Below are 15,605 nucleotides of genomic sequence, written 5' to 3' on the forward strand. Positions count from 1 at the left end.
AACTCCTATGCATTCTCTTGAGCTCAGCCAAGCAGACCCTACAGGAGGATGAATGCTTCCCATAGATACTCACCCAAATAACTTTCTAGGGTATTTTTTCCTGCTTGTTTTGTTTATATTCTCTCGTTTATAGCTGGTACATATTGCCAGAAAATTCACTTTCCTCCTTCCCCAGAATCCCCCCATTTGCGGGCTGGAGATAGAAGGAAACTCATATGAAGAAATGAATTCTAGATCTGCCTCTGTGAACCCTGGTCTCTTATCAACCTCCTGTGTCCTCTGTTGGTTACAGTTCCTTAGGAACATTAGGATATTCCCCAATCCTTTGGTTTCTTCCCTGCATAGCCTTCAACCAGAACTGAGATGTACTTTATAATTGTATAATACAAATGTCTTACATATAAATTTGAGCAAATAATCACAGATTAAACAAGATTCATAGTAGAGATATGTTTTTATCATTTTATAAACAAAAAGTAATTTCATTTCTCATCTTGATTATTTTCAAATATATTTATCTCTTTTATTTTCTCCTAGTGTGCCCTGGTATATGAATGTACAGCCCCAGAAAGTGTGAATGGAAAAGATAACTTACCTTTTTTGAATGCAGGTATGTAACTCAGATTTTAGATAATTATATGAGTGCCAAATGAACATAGACTTGAATTTTCTATGAATTTAATTTTCTCTGAAACTGGGCGGTTTTGCCAGAGAATGACTTCTGAGCACTTAATAAATAAACTGGGAATCAGGTAGAGCCAGCGGAATATAGGCAGAGTATACAATTCCATAGGAAACATAGACAAATACCTTAGCTATATGTAGAAGACCTCTTGGCCATGGAACTGAATATTATATGAAATATAATATTTGTGTTACTCATAGTCATGTATTGCAATTTTAACAAACACTAACAGACAAATAGAAAGAGAACCTCTTATCTAGTTTGACTTTCTAATTATATACTTCATAAAATGATGTTGTTAAGATGATAGATGAGGGGTTGGGGCTGTGGCTCAGTGGTAGAGTGCTTGGCTGGCTAGGTCCTCAGTACCACATATAAAATCAATCAATCAATCAAATAAAAGGTATTGTGTCCATCTACAACTAAGAAAAACTTCTGAAAAAAAGATAAATGAATTCAATAGGAAAATTCATAACCACATCTGAATATCCTTAGGCAGGTATCTGTTCATAGTCATGTATTGCAATTTTAACAAAGCATCAAACAATATATTAAATGTATCTATGTATAAAATTGAAATGTGTGGTGTGGTTAGGATATATGTGATAATATTGAATATGTCAACTTACATAACTATTTTTGAAGGATAATGTAAGTTAATATGACCATTATCAATATATAATTGTTGCTATGGGACAGGCAGTATACCTGATGCCTCTGACAGTCCTGCAACACATGTTTGGGGAAGGTGTTACCATTGCAACACTGTGCAGATGAGGAAATCATTAGGAGCCCCCACCTGGTAAATAGTAGTGGGTACAGAATTCACACCAGTTTCTGTACTAAAGCATTTGTTCTTGAGTCCCAGGCCATGCCGCTACTTCCCAAGTTGCTGTCACAGTAAAATAAGTCTTCTATATTTTTCTTGTTCTGCTGTGTTATTTACATTGGAATAACAACATAGATAGCATGAAAATCAGATTAATGAATGGTGCAGAACTTCAAAGACTTACTCATATATAACTTCTAAATTATTAGCTGCTTATTAGGGGCAGCTAATAATAGGCACTGGAGAAGAGAATACACCCTTTGACTGTATTATACACAGAGAGAAATCAAATTAAATTTAATTGAGAAACATGAAAAAAATCAACCTTACTTATGCCAAATGAAGCATTATGTCAGAAGAGAATAGCTGCTTCTCAGCCCTTGAACAAATGGTATGGGAGCTTTTTGTTTGGATGGTTATTTTTTATTGAAGATTTAATCTCAGAAGTGATGTGAATTACAGTGTTGAATGGTCTACCCAGACAGCTAGATCATCCAAAAACCATAAAATATCTGTAAATTATCATTGTGGTTCAATATCTGAAGTGTTATCAAAGGGTCTTGTTCATGTTTATTTTTTCATCTGAAGGTTTACTAAACCTTTAGTCCTTTACTTTAATATGTTCATATGATCTGTTTCATTTTATGACATGTTTTCTTGAAAAATGATTTTGAGTGTGACAGATGTTGAGTTCATGTTAAATACAATTGGAATGACTCATATTATCACTCACATCATCTATACTATAATTATCACATAATTGAAAGTTTCATTCATGTTAAACCTTTACCTTTCAACACACAAAAAGAAATTTCATTTTTAAGATACTGATTGGTTAAATTTCAAAGCAAAAGAGAAAATTTACTCCTAAGTAAACAAATGTAGGACCGAAGGTATAAGTTACAGAGGTAGAATACTGGAAAGTGAATCCACACCTCCTAAGACCTAGGTCTAGAGTCTGTACGCTTTGGAAACACATATTCTTTGAGATTACTAGATCATTGCTTGTTATGTGTACATTATAAGACAAAGACAGCAGATGTGGAATTCATGGGAACAGCTCAATTCTGCACTTAAGTGCACTTACTTGGTGGAGTGAAACACTTTGGGTTAATGCTTTTCTCCATTCACGTTGGTGACATTTGGTGGTGATATTCCAGGTTTTTCTGAAGCTATTACTAAATGTCTTTAGTCCAGGGAAACCCAAGGAGCTTTCTGACCATAGATTATTTATCACAAATATTTTCTGAGTCATTTTATATTAGGAAAGATCAGACTAAAAGAAAGTCGGTGTCATAAAGCCTAGGTTTTTAGAAAGTTTTAAAAATACAAGCTAAGCACTATACATAAACTATCTCTGTTCAAAATAAAAAGTGCATTGTACTGGCATAGAATATGTATGACTTTGGCCTGTGTGTACCTTTGTCTTTTGTTCCATTTATTTATCTATATAAACTCAGCAACTTTGGAATAAATCCATTAAACTCCCAAGTGGTACTTTTTTTTTTCTTTTTTAATCTGTAGGCAAAGGGAGCTATTGACATTCTTCTCAAGGCTTTGTATTAATATATTATATGGAACTTGCCGGTCTCCAGTGAGTTATGAAGTACTTTTGGAGTGAGTGGGAGAGAATGTCATATCTCAGTGTACTCTTCAGTATTCTATTTATATCTCCAGAGGTTTCGTTTATAACTCAGGAAATTCTCTTATCTATTGTAAAAAGAAAATCTCTTCACCCGGAGGTCTCACCCTTTTCATGGCCTATTTACCTTGCAAGTCCAATGTTTAAGTTGGGAATTTGGGGAATTGAGGGCAGGAGAGGAAGGAGGAGAAGGAGTGGTGGGGGTGGAATTTACAATTCCATAAGAATGAAATATAAGTACCTTCGCTGTGCTGTGTGGGAAAACAAACCAAACCAAAGACGCAGTGATAAGTATCAGAGAGAGGAAGCTCTTATTTAGTTTGACTTTCTAAATATAGAGCCTGTGAAATAAGGTTGTTAAAACATAGGCTTATCTCCTTAATTATTTATGAATTTATTTAAGCAGAATAGTAGTAAGAAAGCTGAAAGTATTTGATGTTGGGGGATGGGCGGCAGGGAATTAATTTTGAATGTATAGAAGTTCAGAGGGTCAGGTCCCAAACCTGGGCATGGGGTTGGGGTTTCTTTTTAAGTCACATCAGGCCAAGTACCTTGCCCACTGCTGGCTTTTGTGGTAATCGTGTAAGAGCATAGCCCAGGCTGTTCTAAGAACCAATGCCAGCCCTAGGTTTGCCAACAAGCAGGTGACACCAGTGGACAGACAAGGTGACCTCTTTGGACATCAAGTGGCCACATTAACCTCACGAGTCCTTGACGTCCCTTTTGGCTCTCTCATGTTTGAGGTGAGTGTAGCAGAGTTAGCTTTTTCTTTGTTTTCCTTTTTAGAAACATTTTGTGAAAGTATGTACTTTAATCAGTTTCACACGGAGTCACATAAAAACTCTGGCATTCACAGTTTTATCTCTGGGGAGTTGTCATTTACAGCCAAAACGCCTGCCTAGAGATCAGACTTCTCACAATATTGTCAAGGAGACAATTCTCCCTAGCTATCTCAAATTCTCCTTTTTTTTTTTTTTTTTGTAAAATTATAAAGAATACTTTAGCCCACAGATCCTTACATCACCATGACTCATCTGAGGAGCCACAGGGCCATGTCACAGAGCTCCCTGTTATCATCCTGTTTTGAGTGTGTTTTCCGTCTCGGCGAGCATTAGACTGGATGTAGCATCTTCCTGGAGTCATGACTTTGTCCTTTATTTTCTTTGAAGACCACTTTCATGCTGACTCTCAATATGTACGCTGTCCCTCATATTCAAGGAGGATAGCTCTGACAAGCGGTGATTTCCATGACTGTGTAGGTTGGAATCTAAACAAAGATGAGGGACTGGCTGCTGTCAGTCATAAATGCACGCCGTTTGCCTTCCTGTTTGGACAGTTTGTTGGTGTTTCTATTTCTTGCTTCACACAAGAACCACATCTTTCCTCAAAATAGGCCGCCATGTCTTGGATTCTTTATCCCTAAATAGGGTTAAACCATCCAGTACTGTTGCTTCTCAGAAGATGAAGGAGTGTAAATTATTGGAGAAGAGATGTTGCTATTTCTTTCTTTTTTTTCTTTCTTCTTGTATTTATGGTATGCAATTTTTTTTAACAAGCATTGGACCCATAAATCTTTTATGTTGAATTTTACATTGTCTAACATGTACCCTTTCCCATTAACCTAATAAAAATCTTCTACCATGTAGAACTTGATCAATAATTTATTGGTAAAATAAAAATTTATTATTAAGAAATATGAGTTTTCAGCCCTGCTGAATGTGCACCTTTGAAATTTCAAAAAAAAAAAAAAAAAAAAAAAACTAGAGAAGATAGCCGATTCCCTTTAGATAAGGGCAATTTCTAACCCTAAACACACACACATACAAAAACACTGGGGCTTCTCTTTCTTTAATCTCATGGAGAAAAAGCTCTAAAAATTGAGGGACTTGGAGTTCCCATGTAGATACATTCCTCTCACCAATAGCCTCTTAAAAGCACCGGGGACTGCCCCATCTTGTGATGGATGTGATCATTAGCCAGTAGTGGACACAGGCCTGGCTAGAGAATCTGCTAGGGCATCTGGGAGCTCTAGGCTGAGAGCAGGTACACAGTGGTGGGGCGGCGGGCAATGCCTTCCTTGACTTCTGAATTTCAGGAGGATCTCCAGAGCCAGAACCCTACAGAAGCTCAATGAATGATTATCAAGTGACAAATGACAGGTGAATCTTATTTGAATTTATGCTTCAGGTCCCCTGAGAAAGCTGTTCAAATTTAATTATTTAGGTTTGGAATCAAATAGTTTACTCTCCTTAAAAATTACAAGAAAATTCTCATTTAAAAAATTTTTTTCTGCTTCATGTAGAATCATAAATTTGAATTACCTTTTACATTACCATGCAACAGAACTAAATATTGAGATAACATTCTCGTAAACTCCACCATCTGTGATTCATAATACTTTAAGAGATTGTCAAAAATATTTCCTTCTGGATTCCTTTTGAGTTCTCATGTATTCCAGCCAAAAAGCAAATCTTGCTTTTGCCTTTTTTTTCTTCGTATTCATGTGGTGTTTTATCTATTACCTTGTCAAATGTCAGATGATATCATTTTATATTAACAAAATTACCATGTATTCTTACAAGTTTAGATAGATTTTTTCCTCCCTTATAACTCTCTGATTATAAAAATTTGGGCCCATTGTGGCTTGTAACCTTGGCATTTGCTCCTTTTTAGTTGCCAAACGTCTTTGCCCTTTTGCTGTTTCAGTAAACATGATGAAATCCACTCACCTTGCTCGTTTGGAATTTCCATACATTTTCATTCCTGGGCCCCCAAGATATTTAGGATGGTAAGTGGGTTTAAATGGAAGAGTGTGTTTCACCAACAGTCAGTGGAACCTTCAACCACTTCAACAAAATACTTCAACTCTGTTCATGTTCTGTCTCCTTTCTTTCCCACCTCAGATAAACCAAAAGAACAGTAATAAAGGCACCAAGAAGATGTGGTCAAAATGTTAACATTCTGTGAAGGAATGGGAGAAGGACTTCTAGCCATGGTTAATCTTTCCCTCCTTCTGAAATCTGTGTTCTCCCTTAAAATGGGGATTTTAAATATGCCCTTCTGTTTTCCCTTACCCCTCTTCATTTAAACAATTGTAGGTACCCTGTGTCTGTTCTTTTCATATGCAAAGTAGTGATGGGAAACATTTAAGTTGCAAAGTCTAAGCTCTTTTCTGTGCATTGTTTGCATTTACATGGGCACCATGCCAGGTACAGGAGAAGAAAAACAAAGACAATGAGAAAAACAATGGCACAGGTCCTATCCCCCTCCAAAAAAAAAAAAAAAAAAAAGTTCATATTCTTATGGGGGATATGGACCAGTGTATTAGTAAGCTTTTCATTACTATAACAAAATGCCTGAAGCAATCAACCGAAAAAGAGAAAAGGTTTATTTGGACTCACAGTTTTGAAAGTTCTGGTCTAAGATGAGGTGGCTGCATTTACTTTAGGCCTTTGACAAGAATGACATGTCATGGTGGGAACATGTGGTAGAACAAATTGCTCAACTCATGTGCCAGAAAGCAAACAAGAGAAAGGTAAAGAAGGAGACCTGCGTTCATATCCCCCTTGGAGGGTATGCCTCCAGTGACCTAAGTATCTTCTATTAGGCTGCTCTTTCTAAAGTTTCCTTACATGCCAGGAGCACCATCTTCAGCACCAAACCTTTAACACATGGACCTGTGCAAGACATTCAGCGTCCAAACTATCACATGTAGTAAACTGGCAACTGTGACATAATTGGCAAGCACTATGGCAGATGCAGTAAGAGGAGAGGCATCGGATGGAGGGAGGCAGAGAGGCTAAGGAAGGCTTCCTGGAGGAGGTGCCATCTGAGCTGGGTTATAGCATGATGCCATGTCACTCAGAAAGGGGGGGTTCTTTTGAGTCTAGGGAATGCAGCAGAGGCATGTTGGCAGAGAACTTGGTGAGTTCAGTGGACCAGAGGCCACTCTTGGCTTCTCAGCATGAAATATGAACCCTTTTCTGGCTTTTCTAGTTGTACCCTTCAAGAAGGAATGGAGCTGAAGCAGATTCCTTTTTCTGTCCACCCAATATCTAAACCCAAATTCTGTAGAGTAGATTCACCAAGTGTCACCAACTAGAGACAAATAGTACTTTCATATTTTATTATGGCATCTGTTCTAGTTTTTCTTATTCTTGGCCTTCCGTCTTCAATGGAAGGCCAAGAGCTTCTGGGTTTGGCTGCATTAGGAAAGCAGTTCTTTGTCCAACTTAGCTTATATCCAATTTCTACTCTTGTTTTTATTATTTAAAACTGTGATACAATTTAGAATTCATAACATACCTAAAGAAATGTCACTACATTTTCTTGCGAATCTAAATTTTTCAACAATTTATTTTTCCTATATCATTTTTTTAAAGGAATATCTCTTTGCTGTATTTTCTGAGGCCCTCTCATGTTTCTCTTTCCCTCTGTTTGCTTAGAGCCATGCTTAGGATAGTGTTCTTATGATCTCTGTTTATATTTTTCCGTTCTTATCCAATTTTAAAAACAGCCAACTTACATTTCAGATGTATATATATCTAAGATATTTTCAAGCACAAATGAGGGTGTGCCAGTATCTAATTGGATTACAAGGACTTACCCTGAATAAGTGTAATATAGCATTTGGAGAATAGGCAATGTATGCACATTTGGCTGAATAATTAAACAATTAAACAACTGCATAATTAAAACTTCAGAATGAATGGATCCTCTATAAGAGTACACAGTATATTAAACTAGTGATTTTTTAAGTCCCTGAGCCTATAAAGTCAGATTCTATTTAAATATATAACTTCTGCCTTATCCTGGAGGCAAGAAGTGCTTGAAGATAACCACAGACGAGCTTTCCCCAGAGAAGTGTATAAAAGATAACCCAATGAAATAAGGGTTCCAGCTTTTTGATGATCCCTTGGACCCTGAATCGTATTTCCAAAATTCCTTGTCCAATCAACCCACTGATATCCCTAGCAGTCCTTTGTTAACAGAAAAGAGAAACCATAGCTCTGGTTTATTTTTCCTGCCCAAGGTTGCTTGATAAGCAGTCTTTTTTATGTGTTATCTTTGTTGGTTTTGTTGAACATTTCCTTGGCATCTTTATTTTGAATTATTCAGAACTGCTACAGCTTGGCTTTCACAATTGCTGAATCCCGTGGAAAGGCAGATGGCATGCTACCTTGCTAAATGTTATTTCTGGGAGAAATAATATAGACATTTGAGTTGGGGGTTGCAATTTTGGAGTAAACTGTCTTGTGTTCATCTCAAGAGGTGAACCTAAAGGGAAACAGGTTAAAATTCCCCCTAAAGGGGAACAGTTAAAATCTGGCCCAGTTTGGAACTTTAACCCGAATTAAGTCAGCATAAGACCATGGTATGGTACAAAATACCAAAACTACCTTTCTCTTGGTAGAATCTGGCACATAATGTTTTCAACAATTGTTCTGGCAAAAAGCACTGTAAAAATTGGAGATGGAGAATACATGCAGGGATGTCTTGCTACATTGAAATTGTTATTGGCCTAGTGTATGGTCAAGAAAGCTGCTCCTACATGAAAAAATACTTGACACAATGGAGAATCAGAGCTGAAAGCCATTCACAAAGTCATTTACTCCCATGAACAGCTGGAGCATGTATGCAAAATTGCTGAAATCGTATTTCTGATATAAGGTAGAAGCATTTTAAAAAGTTGGCCAAAGCATTTATCATTTATGAACCACTGTTTAATATTGGATGCATGAGAACCATGCCATTTTTTTAATGTGATGATGACTAACCCCACCATGAAAGCAAGAATTTTGAGTTGAGACATTTTAGTAGGTCTTTTTGTGACTAGTGCAATGAACTTGCATCAAGGTTTAAGGTCAGATCATACTTCCTCATTTTTATTATCATGTCCATTATATAGCATTTTCTGATAAACTCTAGGTCTCCTTGCCTCAGACATAGCAGGTGCTCAAGAAGGAATGCTGGTGGATCTGAGTTGCAAAGTAGATCCCACCATATCTGCATTTAGATACTGGTTAATGTATACAATTTAGTGCCAACGTTTGAAGACATGAGTCTTAAAAATCAGAATCCATGAAATGAAGTTGTGCAGAATATTTTTGAGAGAGGGAGCATGATTAAGCTGCCTGACTTTTTGATCATTTGCCCCAGGTATTTCCTTCAAAAATAACAGTATTCACGTGTTGTCTTTGGATGATGTGTGCCTGGTATCCAAAGGAGCGTCCCCAAACTCATTAATCAAACTGCTCTTGATTTCTGCTTAAGTGATATAGTAGAGGTTTCTTTTTAGACACAGAAAAAAAAAACATTAAAATGGAAAGCCAAAAAAAAATGTCAAAAGTTAAGGGACATGTCTTGGGGTTAACAGAGAAAATATTTTTCTGCTTTCTCACATAATTCGAAATATGAATTTAAAAAAATAATTATTTACCTATAAAGGGCAAGAAACGTCCAATGATTCTACCTGACTGTGTTTTGGTTGATATAAAGATTCTGTGTAATTAAAAAAAGATAGATTAAGACACAGCAAATATATTGATTGGATATTTATGTGTTATGCAATAATTTGGATATTTCAGAGATTGAGTTTTTGTTTTTCCATAAAAGGAAGCATTAATATTCCTAACCATGTGATATATATTAGAATTCATGAGATCTCATCCATATGATTTAACCTGACTGACACTATATTGCATTCAATACATATTTCAACTCTAGAGATATGTTAACAGAAGCGGTAGTAAAATTCTTACATCTCTGAAACATTGTCACTTTAAAAATGAATGAAATCATGTAGTTTCTTTTATTGACTGACAGCAAGTTCTTCTATTTTAGATGAAAGGAAATAAATATAATGAAGGCTCCGTATGTATTTCTGATAGAATCTAATTGACAAATCTTAAATGGTCATGAATATATTCAAAGGATAATCTCTTTGGGCACACAGCTCTAGATTTTAAAATATTTTCTCTCAGCACACTGGAAATATTCTACTGTTTTCTGGCCTCTCTTGGTCTGGTTGAAAGGTGAAGGTGCTGCCTCATTCTTGACAGGGATATGTAAAATTTACCAGAGATTTGAATCTGTGGGTTGAAGAATGGGATGCTTGACATCAAGGTCTCTGCTGTTAATTGATGCCAATTGTGATTATGATAATGCTCCGAGTATCCCTTTGAGAATGGATGGCTGCAGAAGAATGGATAAACAGATTCTCATTTCAATGCTCAGAAAGATATTGTATGTTTATTGAAGTAGTGAATGAGATATGGTTGTCTTACAGAGCCCTAAAATTTCAAAAGGTGTTTATGCCTAAATATTGAGGAGTCCTGGGCCACCATGCTTGATATTTTTTAAAGTCTAACATCCACTTCAATATCAATTATATTTTTAGTCAACTTTTTTTTTTGATAAACTGTAGCCAACTAATAATAGATGCTTGGTTAGTGATTGATCTGAGGTTTTATTGCCCACTAAACTTTAGTGTATGTATGTAACAAAGATATTCATTGTCCAAAAGCAATGGGAAAAACATTCTTCCCTGAAAGATATGGCTTGGAGGTGTGTGTGAATTCTGGTTTCATGAAATGTACTGTGTCTTATCCTACCCACTGAGCCCCCACTCTTCCTGAATCCTTTTAAATGTTCTTTTAATAGACCATCCACCAAAGAAATGGACCTTTCTGACATACAAGATTTTTTATTAGTAGGGCTTTTTAAAACTTGTGAAATAACCTATCAGTTTTCACCTGTTAAGTAAAGATGACCAAGAGTAGTCAGAAGAAATTGAGAAATATATTTGTTGAAGTGTATTTTAAAGTGGTAAAGAACTTATTTAGTATGCACGAGGCTCTGGTTTTGAGCCCAAGCAGTGCAAAAAAAAAAAAAAAAATGTGTGTCATGTGTATGTACTTATATTTTCGTCTATATTTACAGGCACAAATGCTTTATAAAAAAATTAGAAGAGAAAGCAGTCAATAGGTAATAAATCAGAGAACCACACTTGCCACATTTATGAATTGGAGTTGGAGATATATATATATATATATATATATATATATATATATATATATATATATATATATAATGTTTTCCATATTTTATTAGGGCTTTATACTTGTATATAATGGAACTCATTGTTATATATTTGTACATGCATACAATATAATAATATAATTTGGCTGGTATCATTCTCTAGTTTCTTTTTTTCGTCCCTTCCTTGCTCCTTCTGGTCCCTTTCCTCTACCGATCTCTCTTCAATTTTCATGGGATACCTCACTACTCTATAACTTCCATGTATGTGAAAAAAGATATGACCCTTGACTTTCTCAGTTTGGCTTATTCCCCTTCACATACTGTTCTCAATTTCCATCCATTTTCCTGAAAATGACATAATTTCACTGTTCTTGATGGATGAATCCAACTCCCATGTTAGTCACCATTTTTGCTGCTATAACCAAAAGATCTGACAAGAACAATTTTATAGGAAGAAAAATTTATTTGATGCTCATGGTTTTAGCGGTCACAGACAGCTGACTCCATGGCTCTGGGGCCAAGACAAGGGAGAGCATCATGGCTAAAGGGTGTGGAGGAGGAAATGGGCTCCAGACATGAAATCAGGAAGCAAAGAGACAGCTCCTCTCACCAAGGACAAAATACATATCCTAAAGGCATGCGTCAATGATCCACCTCTTCCAGCCACACTCTGTCTGCCTACAGTTACCACCCAGTTAATCCGAATCCGAGGATTAATATACTGATTAGGTTAAGACTCAAAACCTGATTATTTTACCTCTAAACTTCCTTGCATTGTCTTAACACATGAGCTTTTTGGGGGGGTATCTAATATGCAAACCGTGACAACTCCATTGTTATGTATATCACATTCCTTACCCATTTATCTGTTGATGAACACTTAGGCTGGTTCCACAGTTTGGCTGTTGTGAATTGTACTACTATAAACATGGGTATGCATGTGCCACTATAATATGATGACATAATTCTTTATGATAAGTAACTAGAAGTGGTATAGCTAGGTCAGGTGGCAGTTTCATCCCTAGTCTCCTTAGGTACCTCCATACTGATTTCTATAGTGGTTGCATTAGTTTACCATCCAATCAACAGTGTAGAGACGTTCCTTGTTCCCCATATCCTCTCTGGATTTGTTTGTATTCTTAATGGCTGCCATTCTAACGTAAGTTAGATGAAATCTCATTGTCCTTTTAAGTTGCATTGTTCTAATTGTTAACTCTGTTGAATATTTATTTAAATATTTGTTAGCTAACAAAGACTATGTTTTAGAAGCTTCATTAAAAAGTTTTATAAAAATAAAATCCTTAGAAATTCAAATACACTAATGAATTCTGATAAATTTTTGAGCCAATAAATAGAATGTTACCCTGATTAACATTAATTTTGCTTCATCTGATATGCATTTGTTTGTAATTTATCAATTTCCTTTTTCTTTTTTCTTCCCAGTGTTCAAGAATCCAGTGTGTAAATTATATAGATTTCCCACATCTGACAATAAGTGGATGCGGATCCGGGAGCAGATGTCAGAGAGCATACTTTCTTTTCATATTCCCAAGGAACTGATTTCCCTCCACATAAAAGAAGATCTGTGTAGGTAAGAGAAAACAATTTATCGTTGCCTCTTACATTACTTATTTCTTCACATCCATTTTTAAATTTTTTTGAATTAACAAATTTATAAATTATGTATGTTTATCATCTCCAACTTGTCTTGAAATATAAATATTGTGATATACATGCATACAATATAATGATATAGTTTGGCCCTTACCTTATAGAAAAGGTATTGATTAAAGGAAAAGTGATATAGAAGAGGCTGGTCATCATTGTCCCTAGGCAGTATTCAGAATCTAACAGGTTTTTATAGCTAATTGACCTAAATTAACATATGTAGTAACTCATATACTTATCACTAATTTTTACCTACTCTTTTACTAAAACATTTTTTTCATAAAGTGTGATGATAACATACATATTTAGATCTTCACTATCTGCTATGGTAAATATTAAAATATCTTGGCCCTATTGGCTATTGATCATTTAAAATATGCTTCCCAGTGGGATGTTCTGTAGGTTTATAATACACATGAAACCTCAAATTCTTAGTTCACTCACCACACACACACACACACACACACACACACACACACACACAAGTAATTTAATAATGAAATGTTAACATTGCGGTTATATTGGGGTTAAATTAAATTTATTACATTTAATCTTAACTGACTTTTAATTTTTTACTTTTTAAATATATCAAATAGAAAATTTAAAATTATAAATGTGATTTTCTTTTGTGGCTTGAATAAGCTCTATGTCTTGTGGACTGCTTGGTATCTAATCAATAACTTGAGCTTGACCTGTAAAATAATTCTTACATCTTTAACTCATCTACTTACGATAACTATTTCTTAAATTCCAACTTGAATCAAAGCAGATTAGACCACCTCCTTGGACCACTCATTTGTAGCAAGGCTTTAAGATATTTGTTGGTCTGAAAAACCATTTAAGATAATGGATAAAATTTGCTATGCAAGTAGGCAGTGTTGTACCACAGAGTTAAGTCAGTAGCTATAGTAAAAATGACAGAAGAATTTAAGAGCTTATTGGTTGATTAGACTGTCTCTGAATCATGACTAATTAAATAATTTGTTTCTTTGCCTTTTAAACAAACCTGTACTGACTTTTAAAATGTTTAATACTGTGTTACATTACACTGAATTCCTTTAAGGCCCTAAATCTGAGATAATTTTCATTTGTTTTAATGGTTAGTATCTGTAATTGCTGAAATATAGGATTTAACGGTATCATATGCCTTCTGTAGACATAAAGTCCCCAGGGATTCCTGTTGACCCATGACATCAAGAGAACCAGAGACAGGGCAAGTCAAATCTGCCAGGTACTGACAAATTTGGTTAGGGTTCCTATAACTGCATAAATACTATATACCAAAGGCAAAAAAGAGAGCAGAAACTGAATTTTAGGAGAAATCAGGCAGGAAACTGGATTAGAAGGACTTCTGGATCTAGGGCAATAAAGAATGAAAAGGAAAGAGGGAGACAGCAGAGTGAGGAAAATCAGGCTTCAGAAATCAGGCAGCAGGTATCAGACCAATCAGACTCAGGTCCAGAGAGGCTACAGCCCGACCAGGAACTGAAGGGCTACAGAAGAGCCAGCTGCAAGAGCAAGTTTTAATGTAAGCCAAAGTGTTCTGAAATGGGCCTTCAGTGTCACCCTTGCCTGGAGCAGTGGCATAAATAGGCAGAGAGCAAGGACAGATCCCAGGAGCGAGAAGGAGGCTTACACAGTAAAGAGCAACACAGAGATTGGGTCTTTGGGTCCTAAGAGAGTCATCCTCCTCAACATGGTTGTGTTCAGACCATTAGAACCACCCATGCTAAAGCCCTTCAAGGACCACCATTTTTCACTAAAAGGTTGGAGGCAGCAAGTTCTCACAGGATTAGAGGATGAGAAAGGACCCTCAGAAGACAAGAATGAGTCTCGGGTGCCAGGCAGGACCTAGCACCTTTGATCAGCTGAGAGACAAGGAAAAGGATTTGTGAGATGAGGTACATTTAAGTTGTGACCATACCTTACCCTATATATGGGACCTGAATAGCTGCACCTAGTTTAGCCAGTCCCAAATTTCCACTAAAACACTCACAAAGACACAGAAAATGGAAAATTATGGCACTTCAAAAAATACTGAAATCTACAGACATGATACATAGGAAATTTTATATAACAATCAATTTTAAGCTGATATTATAGTGTTGAAAAATCTTGGTTGATGCTATTTAATTTAAAACTATAACAAGCTAGTAAAAGAGAAGATACAGAGAAAAACCTACACTATGTCCCAATGTCTCTTTGATCATTCGTTTGGAAACATCTCAGAGAATGAGCAGCTGGCCTTCTGGGGCACATTTCCTACCTCTGAGTTAACCACTATGATATCTCCAACCCCTACTTCTATTCCACTCCCATCAGTGTCTCTCAGTCCACTCGCTATTAGAAAATCCTGAGGAGAAATAATGAGCAGAGAATATGGAGAGCCCTTTGTTATTTCTGTTGTTCATTTTTTTTCTTTTAACATGCAAGTGTTGTTCACCTACTCTGTTCTCTTGTTATTTTCTCTCTCTCTCTCTCTCTCTTCTTTTCATATGCATTCATAGCAAAATATTCACTGACACACGGAGAAATCTGGTGGGCGGTTTTGGTGGAGAACAAGGATCATTGCCTCTAAATACAAGGTTCCATGGCCAGAGATAAAACTAGTAACTGGGATTGTTCAGAGAAAGTCAGATTTCAATTTCAGGAAACCAAATGATACAAAAACCTGTTAGATTCTTAATACTGCCTAGAGACAGCAATGACCAGCCTGTTCTATATCACTTTTGCTTTATTTG

At 36.1% G+C, this 15,605-nt stretch overlaps 1 protein-coding gene across 6 annotated transcripts in view; it reads left to right on the forward strand.

Moving 5' to 3' along the window:
- The window catches only part of INPP4B (inositol polyphosphate-4-phosphatase type II B), a 777,385-nt gene that overhangs the window by 556,285 nt on the left and 205,495 nt on the right, over positions 1 to 15,605 (forward strand). For all 6 annotated transcript variants that reach the window (XM_081304010.1, XM_081304015.1, XM_081304012.1 and 3 more), the window contains 2 exons: positions 538 to 610; positions 12,640 to 12,787. In XM_081304010.1, the coding sequence (XP_081160136.1) occupies positions 538 to 610; positions 12,640 to 12,787 (221 nt within the window). The remainder of the gene's footprint in view (positions 1 to 537; positions 611 to 12,639; positions 12,788 to 15,605) is intronic.

Source organism: Spermophilus citellus, assembly GCF_964194105.1.
Source record: "Spermophilus citellus genome assembly, chromosome: 8".
NCBI lineage: Eukaryota > Metazoa > Chordata > Mammalia > Rodentia > Sciuridae > Spermophilus > Spermophilus citellus.